We start from the raw sequence: 12,225 nt of genomic DNA on the forward strand, positions 1-12,225 counted from the left end.
TAGCAAAGGAAACAAACTATTTCAGACTTCAGGTGGTGTGGATGGCAGAAGTGTCCTACTGGCACTTTTGAAATATCTGCCACGTATTATGGTTTTATTTTATAGGGACCATTTGCATTACTTCAGTGGCAGGGTTGTTTTCTGTCTTTCCCTCACTTGTCCACCCACTGCTGTGGGTCAGATGTTAGTCCCCTGGGGCATTGTCTCTTGTGCTTCTCTGTTTAATCACCCAGCAGCAGTTACATACTCAACACTGAGTCACAGATGGTTTCCTGTAATTCTCAGAATTGTTTCAGTGATTAATACATGTTCTGTTCACTTAGGGAACCCGAGTCCCAAAGACACTGTGTCTGTATGCCAGGCAGTTCATGAGACTATGGATATATATTTATATTGGAATATTATACTGTATTAACTTTGAGGTTGTTCATATCAATCACATACTACTTTATGTGTTTCAGCTTTCTGCCCATGATGCATTAATATTGTCACAGCCAGTTTCTACACCGTTGCCATTAAGGTATCATTATTAATGCTTTAAATGTATGCTACTTGAAAAAATCAGAGGCAAGTAGGAGTCAGTCTTAGAAGGAAGTCAAATGTTAGTGCAATCTCATTAGATATTATAAACAGGAAGCTCAATATGCATTTTTAATATTACACAGTCCTTTCTTGACATAGATGTGTCCCTTGTGGAAGTATAATATCACTAATTATCCTGAAATAAAGATGACTTGCCAGATTATTGCAGGAACTCCAAAGCAATAGTAAGGTGTTTGTGAGGAGAAAAAAAATACACATATTTAAAGATCTTGTATTTTCAGAACCAGTGCAGAAAGCAAAATTTTATAGAATAGAGGCTGCTGTCTTGCTTTTTTTTCCCTTTTTGGGTCCAAGAGAGACAGTTAAATCAAGCAGTTAGGTGAAATCTGTGAATGCACAAGTGTGCAAACATTTTGGAAATTCAAAGGTATACCTACAAATTGTTATTTGTGCTTGAAGGTTGTTGCAGTCTCTGTGGATGCTGCCTGCACCTTCTGGGTTAGACCTCCCTCTGATTGTGACATGGGGTTTTGTTTCAACACTTTTGCTGTTCTTTGGATTTAAGTTGAAAACCAAAATCTTCTGCCTTTTTATTCTCTCTGCCCCAAAGCATTATCATATAATATTTTTTATGCAGAAGATTCCCATCTTTAATCACAGTTTTTACACAAGCACTTAGGTGAAAAATTGCAGCCCTCCACCAAATTGCAAAGAGACATGTAAAAACTTTTTTAAGGACCAATTTGACACCCCTGTACTCATAGATGTCATTATAATTCCTAAATGTGTACGGTCCAAACCAATTAAATGGAGGCTAAACTGTAGGAACTAAAGGCATGTTGCTATCAGAATGATGGATTAATTTCATACCGGAATTTGATGCTGTGATTCTAAGATCAAATGGATACTCTAGTTCATGATTCTTGCATGAAGTAACTCATCATATGGAACTGCTGGTGTTGTTTTTGTTTGAATTGGTTAACCAGTTAGATTTGCTTTACTGTTATGAAGACAAGATGCCTGTGCATCTATGAGAGCGAGCAACACAAATTCAGCAGTAGTGTGGTTTAGTGTATGTTTCTTCAGCAATAAAATGCAAATTTAGGTTTCTTTGGCATAGTATAAGCCTTAAAATGACACGACATGTTAGTTAGATAGGTAGCTATTTAGTGTGTGTATTAGCACCATTCAACTAGTTGATCCCAAAGACTTGTCAGAAGTTTGATAGCAGTAATTTTTTTTTAAACCCTGTAACATTTTTCTTTTCTTCCCCTTTCCCATCCACTCCTTAGTGGAGCAAACTTTAGCACTCTGCTCATGAATCTTGGACCAGAAAACTGTGCCACTCTATTACTTTTTGTATTACTAGAAGGCAAGATCCTCCTCCATTCCCTTAGACCAGCTGTGTTGACAGGCGTTGCTGAAGCTGTAGTAGCTGTAAGTACAAAGTGTTCTATACAGTAGTGAGAGAAATCAATTTAAACACCACAGTTGTAACAAGGTTTTAAGTTGAAGTTATTGATGTACTGAATAGTCTTTTTTCCCAGCAATAGCATTTAGTTCAATTGTCCTAGCTAGTAACTCTTAGAAAGATCATAATTTTTGCATAGCTAACTGATTAAAGTAATCAAACTTGGGGACTTTTTTCTGATAGTGTTACAAAGCTTTTAGCAATTTCATTTCAACGTGCTGTATGTAACCTCTTGGTTTTTCTTTTACAGTATCTGTTGTCTTGTGTTAATGCATTTATTTCATTTAATTTTTCCTTCAGATGATATTTCCATTTCAGTGGCAATGTCCATATATCCCCCTCTGTCCTTTGTCTCTGGCCACCGTACTCAGTGCACCTGTTCCATTTATTGTTGGAGTTGATTCACGATACTTTGATCTGTACGATCCACCACAGGATATTGTGTGCATTGACTTAGACACAAACATGGTCTACATGTAAGTTCTATGGAGATTTTATATTTTTCTGTAGATGAAGAGATTGCTGAAGTGCTCAGGAGATAAAATTGTTAAACACTGTTTGATGCAATGTGGTCTGTTTCTTACTGTCCCCTGTTTTTTTCTCATTTCTAATGCTTCAAAGCAAATTAAAACTTAGTAAGTCAAGGATCAACACTTGGCACTTCCCATAAAAATGTGATGCAGATCTTGCATCTATAAATTTAGTGACAATGGTAAGTAACTAAGGAAAGGATTGGTCCCCCTGTACTAGGGTGCTGGAGAGGCTGTATCTCAAATTCTGTGTTCAGTTCTGGGCCCTTCACAACAAGGAAGACATTGAGGTGCTGGAGCATGTCCAGAGAAGGTGGTGAAGAGTGTGAAGCACAAGTGTTGTGAGGAACAGCTGAGGAGCTGGGAATGTGTAATATGTAGCAAAGGACCCTGAGGTCCTTATCACTGTCTACAACTGCTTGAAAGGGGGTTGTAACCAGGTGGAGGTCGATCTCTTCTCCCAAGTAACAAGAAGTAGGGTGAACAGAAATGGCCTCAAGTGGCACCAGGGGAGCTTTAGATTAGATAGTAGGAAAACCTTCTTCACTCATGGTCGGGCTTTGGAACAGACCGCTCAGGGAAGCGGCTGAGTCACCAATCCTAGGGGTACGTGAAAGACATGCAGGTGCAGTGCTTGGTTTAGTGGTGGACATGGGTTTGTGGCAGTCATGGCAGTGTTAAGTAAGTGGTTCAACTTCATGATCTTAAAGGTTTTTGCCAACCTACATGAACATGAATGCTTCAGGATCTTTGATAACAGCTCTTGATGCTGCAAGCACTTGGGCTACTTTGTTAGTGTTACTAAAGAAATTTTTCTGAAGTTTTGTGATTGTGAGCCCAATCAAGCAAAATTTGGTGTCTTCCCTACATTAATTCTAAAATATTTTCACTTAACTATTGTATTTTTAGTACTTTTCTTGAATTGAAGTATTCCTTGAACAGTTTCTTTGCACCTTCTTGAGGAGAGGCTAATTCAGAATAACTCTTGTGTGTTTCTATAATTTGAGTACAAATAATGGAAATTAAAACCTGTTTTTTTCAGGTGTTTAGTAACTTTATTAATTACTTTTCCATTTTTAACTAGATCATAAATAGAAAGATGTATCTTAGGTCAAGATGAGGGTGATCATCACTAAATCAAGTGCGCATCTTTTCTCTGTGAAAATTTAGTTTTATTTATCTCATCATGTCACTTTTTAACTCTTGACTTTCTTTTTTACTCACCTGAGTTAGAGTTAGTAATTTGATTTGTAGATCAGTGAAAGGCTTTCTTGATTTTTACTGTCTCAGAAGGACCCTTCCTCTAGTGACACAAATGTTTCCTTTACATTACTGAAATGCTTTGTTTTGTTAGTAGCATCACAGGAAACAGTAAACAATGGAGCAAATTGTGTTTATTTTTTTATCATGGTTTTTTTTTTTCTCCTTCCCCTAGGTCTCCATAAAAAACACTTTAAAAAGCATTTGCATCAGTTTATTACCAAAGTATTATGCCACCAAGAAAATAATTATAGGTGTTGTGAAAGAAGAAGGTATTGAAGAATGTCATGAAAGATAACTTATTCATTTGAAGATACTTGCAGGGAAAAATACCTCAGTATTTTTGTTTATAAGTAGAATGGAAGTTGAGGACTGCATTGCAGAAAAATAGATATAAAACCAGGAGATTTTGCAGGGAGACGAAGAAGTCGAGATGCTTTTAGGACTGTTACAAAGACCAAGTACCAGCATTACTTGGATTGGTTGTTGAACTAAAAATCTCCTAGTGGCTGACCACTTATGAGGCAGGCAGCTGGAAAGGCTTTCCCACCCTTTTTTTTACTGTCTTATAACCGCTTTTCTCTTTCAATAGTGAAGTGATCTCTTCTGATTTTGCTGCCCATTTTGCATTTATCTCATCTGTACAACCTGTTTGACTTCCAGAGGAGTTTGGCATCTGTAATATTTGACTTGGGTAAATGTGAGGTATTGGTACCTGCCTTATAAAACGTTTCTAACCTGGAAATGAGTATATTTTTCAGTTTTGGAAATGTGTAGGTAAACCCAAATCTCCATACAGCACTTTGTGTTGAAGATAATACAGAACTATGAAAATACTGTGTTATTAGTGAATAAAGATTGTTGAGTTTAATTTTATCCACATTGGTTTCTGCCCCTTTTTATGTCTATGACAGTGTGGTAATGCTGGATTTATTTGTTTGTTTGTTTGTTTAGGTGTAAAAAGCATTTAACAGCACTGTTGCTGTTTGGAAAGACTGCTGACTAGAAAAATAACATCTGAAAAATTAGATATTTTCTCGTACATCAGTCTGTCTAGTGTCTTTCTAGAGCAAGTATGCTGCTATCTTTCTTAAGCTATTCCAAAAAATACTAAAGACCTTTTATTCATTCAGCATCTTCCGTATTGCTTTTTAAATTTTTTTAAACTCTCTCTGTGATACTTAATGAGCTTTCAATGTTAACTAGCCTTTTTAGGGCAAAGATTTGAGAGTTTGTGTTATTTTCGTAGCAGGATTTCTTTCCTGTCACTTTTGGAATGGCACCACTTACAGGGTTTATAGGCATGCCACTGTTCTGGGGGAAGAATGGGCAAAGGCATCCATAAGCATGGAATCTTTCTTTAACTCCAGAAACTTTGGCTTCCTTCCTAAGATATTTCTGTGTTCATGCCAATAAAGCAAATTATAATGGAACAAATATTTCACAGATAGAAAATGCAAAAACAACTAGTGCCAATATCAGCCTGGATAGTAATAACTGGTTAGGTCTCATGGCAACAAGGTTTATTGTAGTCTCTGTAAGAGCAGCTCTCTCCCACCTTCTGTCTTCCAGACAGAGGCATAGAAGTTCTCGGGATTTATTCCCTCCCCTTTGTTTATATCCAACTGCTTAAAGAAGGTCTAGCATTGTAACTGTTGTTCTCCTTAAAGAAGATGAGCATCCTTTTAGGCTATTTACCCCACTGCTTAATCAACCACGTCATTTTCCAGCTGTAAACTGAATTCCCAGTCTTTCTAGTACCTATTGGACTGTGATTGAAGAGGGGACTGGGTTGCCATAAACATATAGCAAAGTACCATATAATCAAGTTCAGAACTGCCTTTCTTTGTATCTGTAGTGGTATGGCAGGTTTATGCTAGAATAGATTTTGCATAATAATCACATACAGAACAGTGTGCTTAAATCATAGTAACAAGGTTGATAAAAAATCTGAAAGGGAAATAATTTAAAAGTCTAAGTCGAATCTGAAGGCAGATCTTCATTTCAGGCTGGAGAAAACTCTACTCATTACTCAATTTATACTGTTCTTATTTGAAAAAATGAAATTCTGAGTTACATCACTTTTTTTTTTTAAACAAAAAGGTACAGTGACAAGATTTCAAAATAATTTGAAGGTACTGTCTTCTGTAAATGAAGCAAATTAAGGTGGTTGACATTATTCTTTTTCTATTGTCTGTATTTTATAAGTCCTCTTTTGTCTCTCCTGTGTTTTAGATCAGATGATAAGAAGAGCACCAACTGGAAGCAGTTTCCTAAAAAGCCATGTAAAAGTCTGCTTAGCACCTTAAGGAAACTGCACCCACAGCTGGCAGCAGGTGAAATAAAGAAAATAAAATTAATTTTAATTAGCATATAAATGTAATTACTTCCTTCTGTTGCATGAAGTGTGGTTAATTTTTTTAGACTTTTTTAATGTGACTTCCTAGAATTTAATCTGTTTTTTCAGCCTTTACTCGTGGTCATGTCCAGCTCTCATCTACCAGCACCCCCCAAGTCCTTCTTTGCAGAGATCTGTTCATCCCCCAGCCTGTGTTGATACTGGGGGTTTCTCCAACTCAGGGTGCAGCACTTTGAAGTTGGTCTTGTTAAATCTCATGAGATTCCATGGGCCCACTTCTTGAGTTTGTTCAAGTCCCTCTGGATGGCATCCCATTCCTCAGGTGTGTCAACAGCAGCACTCAGTTTGGTGCCATCTTCAAACTTGCTGCGGGTGCACTCAATCTCTTTGTACATGTTATTGATGAAGAAATTAAATAACACAGGCCCCAGTATAGACCCCTGAGGGACACCACTTGTCACTGATGTCCATCGTGACTCTAAACCATTCACCACTACCCTCTGGATGGGACTATCCAACCAATTTCTTATCCATCTAACAGTCCACCCATCGCATCCATCTTTTAGAGAGAAGAATGTTAGGGGGGTCTGTGTCAAAGGCTTTACGCAATTCTTCAGATCTGTAGCCCTTCCCTTGTCCACTGATGGAGTCACTCTGTCATAGAAGGCCACTGGGTTGGTCAGGCAGGACTTGCCCTTGGTGAAGCTGTGCTGGTGTCTCGAGTCACCTCCCTGTCCTCCATGTGCCTTAGCACAGCTTCTAGGAGGATCTTTTCCAGGATCTTCCCAAGCACAGAGGGGAGGCTGACAGGTGAGTAGTTCCCAGGGCCCAATTCTAGCGAATATCTCAGATAATGAGTTTTCTTACCACAATCATGGAGTAGCTAAATTTTGACAAAATACTTTGTCAAAAGAAAAATAAAGACTGACCATCTTCAGCCTAATGTCTTAGACAGATAAGAGCAAAGTTCTAACTGACCTAACAGTTTTCAGGTATTGTTTCTGTCTAAATATAGGTAGGTTTTTTCAGGTAAGATGGTTCAGGCTATGTAAGGTTATGTCATTATGGGGAAGGAAATGATGATTGCCTCACAGGTGTAACTAAGATACACAAAATTCATAAGCTGCAAAAGCAAAAAATGGTATTAATTAAGAGGTAAGTGTTCTTGCCTTAGTTTTCTATGACTGATTTTTTGCAAATAGCCTTTACTTCATCTGTTAGAAAATCTCAACTTTTATCAGCAGGGTATGTCATTCATTAGGAACTACTTCCTAATTCTATCTTGAGCACAGCCAGTGGTCTCTCTTAAATAATTTTTCTATTTTGGCAGTATTATAATAGCTATGTTGTAATATTTGTTTATATTTATGTAGAGATATTTTTATTATTATAACTGATATTTTTGTTATAATAATAAGTGTGGAGCTGTCATTTTCAGAAATCCTGCTGCTGTTTTTTTAAGACTGCAAGAGTAAACTCTGAATGTCACTTACTTGTTTCCACCATTTGGTGCACTAAAATATTAGGATTAATGTTGGAAAAGTAGTTTTAGATGTGTATTCTTCCAAACAGGGAAAACATGGTCTAACAAATGTGTGGTTTAGGTCACTTAAAGAATCAGTGGCAAAGGTATCAGCAAAAGCAGGTTTCATATAAATATGCAAATGCACGACAAGGTTCAGTAGCTAGGTTCACTCTGTACTGACTACATGGATGAAGCACAAAAGGAAAATCAGATTAGAATCAAGGTAGAACGATTGTAACAAAGACTGAGGATGCAAAGGAGCAAGAGTATAAAGAGTATGGGGAGGCCCTTCTGTAGAGTCAAGAGTTGCAGATGGACTCACTTGTTTTCTAAATTCCTAATGGCACCTAGGTGCCACTGAATCCAAACTTAGCCTTAGACTAAGGGGCCAAGTCCAAACTAAGCCCAGGTTTATCTAAAGGATTTAGCAGCACTTAATCATTGATTGATTTAACATTTACAAAGTGATTTAATAGGATTTACTGTAAGCACTACAGTAACTTCATTACAGATCTGGGATGAAAATATTCAGACTATACTTGCTGTTGGGTGTTTAAATCCATTCACACATGCATGCACACAGACCCAAAGAATTGTGTACAAAGGTGTACATACTTGTTAAAAATTCACCTTGAGTTCAGTGAGGTACTCCTGTCGGATGATTTGGCAACACTCAGTGGGTGATAAGTTGAGCTTTGAGGATTGGGTGGTACTGGGGGGTACTGGTACTGACAGCCCAGACCCTGTCAGCAGGTTTCAGCAATGGTCCTCAAGAGTATTGCAAACTGGAGGGCTGGTGGGCTCCAAGAGGTCCCACTGAGGAGGAGGTGCTGGTGCAGTCACAGCTGCCCCAGGGAGCTCAGAGGGCCTGGCTTAGGACTAATCTTCATAGTGTCACAAGATGATTATCTCCAGTCGTCTGTCATTCTTCATCCTATAGACTGGAAACTACTGGAATTTTCCTTAAAAGTCGTTACACTCGTTCTGTTCAAGCTGTGATTTAGGCAAATAGTGTTCCAAGGCCATCCATTAGGCAAGAAATGTTCTTTAGACAGCAGCAGTTCCTCAGAACAGCCATTGTTTCTGATAAGCTCAAGGGGATCTTAACTGCTCCGGAGCCATTAATCAAGGCCAAGGCCTAAAGGGAATGCTTGAGGAGACTGGAGGTTGTACAGCAGCCCAAAAGGAGCTGGGTTGGGGCAGGGAGTGGAAGAAACCACCACACGTGATGCTTTGTGTTTGTGTTGATTTATTGTTGAAAGACTATATTCAGTTGAGTATGAAGTAACGTTAAGTGAGCTGACGTCCTTGTTTTATGTCATAGACTGCTGCATGAGTTAGAAAAATATGCTTTTGAGGTAACCTGCCTTTTATATCAGCCAATTCAATTGGAAAATAATCACAAGATTTCTAGTGCTTATCACTTATGCATATGGACAAGTAGAAAAAGATTTTGAATGCACTGAATTTTTATTAAAGAATTGTATGTGTTGCTCATTGATAGTTCACAGGAAAACTCAAGAAGGCTCTGCAGTGGAAATGACTCCTATAGAAGCAGATTTTTCCTGGCAGAAGAAGATGATAGAACTTGAGATGGAGATCCAGGAAGCATTTCTCCGTTTCATGGCATCTATTTTGAAGGGTTACAGAACATTCCTCAAGCCAATCACACAGGCACCTTCAAATAAAGCAACTGCTGCCGATTCCTTGTTTGATCATCAAGGTGAGGGTGGTGCAAACAAGCTACTGACAGCACTGTTACAGCTTTAGAGCTGAAGAGCTGCATGACTTTAAAAGGTCAAAGTTCCCTTTGGTTGTAGAGTTCTTGGCAGTATTTAAAATGGCAATTGTCTAAAGTTCAGCTGTTCAAAGTTGATTGGAACACAGATACATGCACATGGAACTGCAGGTTTGCACTAGCTTTGTATTAGAGAAAGCTTTTTTTTAGTAGCATGATGCCCTCTCATCATGGCATATTCTACAAGGGCATCTCTTGGGAACGAAAAAATATTTCTCAATTTGTATGAAGCAAAAATGCTAAAAGCCCAGTAACAAGGAGTGAAGTAATGGTGTTGATATAAATGGAAACATTGTGGAGAATGGGGCAGAGGTCAGAAAAACAGTAAAGCAATAAACAATAGTCAGCAAATATCACTTCCTTCATCACTGTTAACTATTCAGATCTGTTCATGAGTTGAACACCACATAGAATGTCACAGGGTTTTTTTATGTGGTAGTGTTTTGGGTTTTGTTTCTTTTTGGGGGTTGTTGATTTTTTTTTTTTAATTAGTGGATGAGAGATTTGAGAAGAGATTTTTAGTTTTCAATTTTATCAGGCCCGTCACCTTCTTTTAGAATAATGTAATTTTTATTTTTTATTTTATTTTAGTATTGTTTTAGCTGTTGGATGCTTTTGTACAAAGTCATCTTTTTCTTGCACAATGAATCAACACAGTGAGAAGGGATTACATGGGTGTTATTGATTGCTGAGGATTGTTAGCTATGTTAAAAAAAATAGCTACTAAAAATGCTATTATTTTAATCTTCCAAATGCAAGTAGATATAAGTAGTTGTTGTTACTGATAAAGCAAATACTTTATGTATTAGCACCTTACGTAATTTATGTTGACACTTCATGTGTTCATTTCTTATGGAACTTTTAACTGGTATTTAGTTGTATGTTCCCTTTTATAACCAGGATTTTTAAAAAGCAGAGACCGTGCCTATACAAAGTTCTACACGCATCTCACCAAAACACAGATATTCAGCCGCTTTATTGAAGAGTGCAGTTTCGTGAGTGACAAGGATACTGGCTTGGCATTTTTTGATGACTGCATAGAAAAGGTGAGAAATGTAGTAGTACTACTAAATAATATTTTTCTCTCTATTTTGTGTTACTTTACTGTCATTTAGTTGAGAAGGCACATAACTTCCGTAAGAAGTGTTCAAAGGGATTGGAATTCTTGGTGGTTATTGCTGACTCTTTTTCTTTTCTTCATCTTCTTGCATGGTCATAATTTCTGTGTTGGATGAAATTTTAATTAAAGGCCTCTAGGATTTCAATCTATAAGATAATGTGAGAATTACCAGTAGCTGACACTTCAGCAAAATACTATTTGTGTTTTCTCATTAAATGTTAACTATCCTCCCTCCAATGAGGAATTACTACCAGTGGGCATCTGTGTTGTTGTTTTTCGCAATTTCAACTTAAAATACGCCTAGTGCTTAAGATGGGGTCAGAACTGGTTTATGTGGTTAAGTTCCCCTTTCATTACACGCATGTTATAGGAGAAAGATTGCTGTATCCCATTCTTTTTTTTTTTTTTTAATGAAGTCACATCAGTATGGTTCTGATCTAGATAGGTTATGGAGTTTATAGCTTCATCTTTAAAATTACAGGTTCACAATATAAAAGCTAGGAACTAGAGAACTGTATTTATTTTTTAAGGCATATATATGATTCTTTCTGGGCAGAACATTCTAATAATAGCTTCTTATAGACTGAGTCTTTGATTCAGTATTGATTCTAATCAAATTAACATTTGTAAATGGATAAAAGTTCATTTGCCTTTCCTTTTCCCTGCTAAATGTGGGGTATGCATCTAGAGAATACTTTGTTAATAATTTGTTATTACTGCAGGTTGTCATATTGGAAATACCTGCAAAATACTAGTTTCTCTCAACTAAACTAAATGAAAGCACTTTTCCTTCGATAGATTTAGGATTTTCTATTTAGTAGATAATGTGAGCAGATTGAAAGCATGCTGATTACTGAATTCTTTACTGAAGCATTTGAAAAAGAGCTTAATTGCTTCTACAGTAATATGGAAAATTGCTGTTTCTTCTTTAATATTTCAGGAAGTGACACAGCTTTAATAGAATTATTTAGGATTTTGGTTTTGAGTTGAGAAGAAACTCCTAATTTTTTTTTTCTTTTCCCAGCTCTTTCCCGATAAAGGAACGGAAAAAGGAGAGAAGGTACTTTGCTCTTGAAAATGTTTAAGAATATCTGATCATGAAATAAAAATGGAAAGATAAGGCTGTGGACTTGATATTTGAGTAATTAGAACAAGTATTATTTATATAATATATATCCAATCAAATGCAGCACATATTAAATATATTTTTACATATTCTAACATAATTGAAGTTAAAAAGGACACTTTGTTACAAAACCAAACTCAGTATTTAGTGTACAAACTCTGTTTTCAGGTTGATGTAGATTCTGTCGAAGATGTACGCTTGATTGAGCTTGATGAATCACAAAAAAGTGAACACACAGTGTTCATAATGCCACCAGAACCACCTGCTGATGATGGACAGGACCGAGTGCCGAAATACAGGTACAAGTTAAACAGGCACATGGAGTGAAACATAGAGTGCTTATGGTGTTTAGCAGGGCAGATGTTCCATGCTGGTGCAGGACTTGCCTTAATACAGTGTTCAGACGAACTCACAGAAAGATGTGAACTGCCCAGATTCTGGTAAGTTTCTGAAGCTCTGGAAGTCAGCGGTTTGGGTGTGTATGTGTGAGGGA

General features: G+C 37.2%; 1 protein-coding gene across 7 annotated transcripts in view; it reads left to right on the top strand.

The window, feature by feature from the left end:
- The window catches only part of DENND4C (DENN domain containing 4C), an 81,322-nt gene that overhangs the window by 38,770 nt on the left and 30,327 nt on the right, over nucleotides 1–12,225 (top strand). For all 7 annotated transcript variants that reach the window (XM_069002386.1, XM_069002389.1, XM_069002390.1 and 4 more), the window contains 8 exons: nucleotides 462–520; nucleotides 1,836–1,980; nucleotides 2,315–2,490; nucleotides 6,040–6,140; nucleotides 9,193–9,411; nucleotides 10,387–10,532; nucleotides 11,631–11,666; nucleotides 11,901–12,031. In XM_069002386.1, coding sequence (XP_068858487.1) covers nucleotides 462–520; nucleotides 1,836–1,980; nucleotides 2,315–2,490; nucleotides 6,040–6,140; nucleotides 9,193–9,411; nucleotides 10,387–10,532; nucleotides 11,631–11,666; nucleotides 11,901–12,031 — 1,013 coding nt within the window. The remainder of the gene's footprint in view (nucleotides 1–461; nucleotides 521–1,835; nucleotides 1,981–2,314; nucleotides 2,491–6,039; nucleotides 6,141–9,192; nucleotides 9,412–10,386; nucleotides 10,533–11,630; nucleotides 11,667–11,900; nucleotides 12,032–12,225) is intronic.

The sequence above is a fragment of the Aphelocoma coerulescens genome (genome assembly GCF_041296385.1).
Source record: "Aphelocoma coerulescens isolate FSJ_1873_10779 chromosome Z unlocalized genomic scaffold, UR_Acoe_1.0 ChrZ, whole genome shotgun sequence".
In the NCBI taxonomy this organism is placed as follows: Eukaryota; Metazoa; Chordata; class Aves; order Passeriformes; family Corvidae; genus Aphelocoma; species Aphelocoma coerulescens.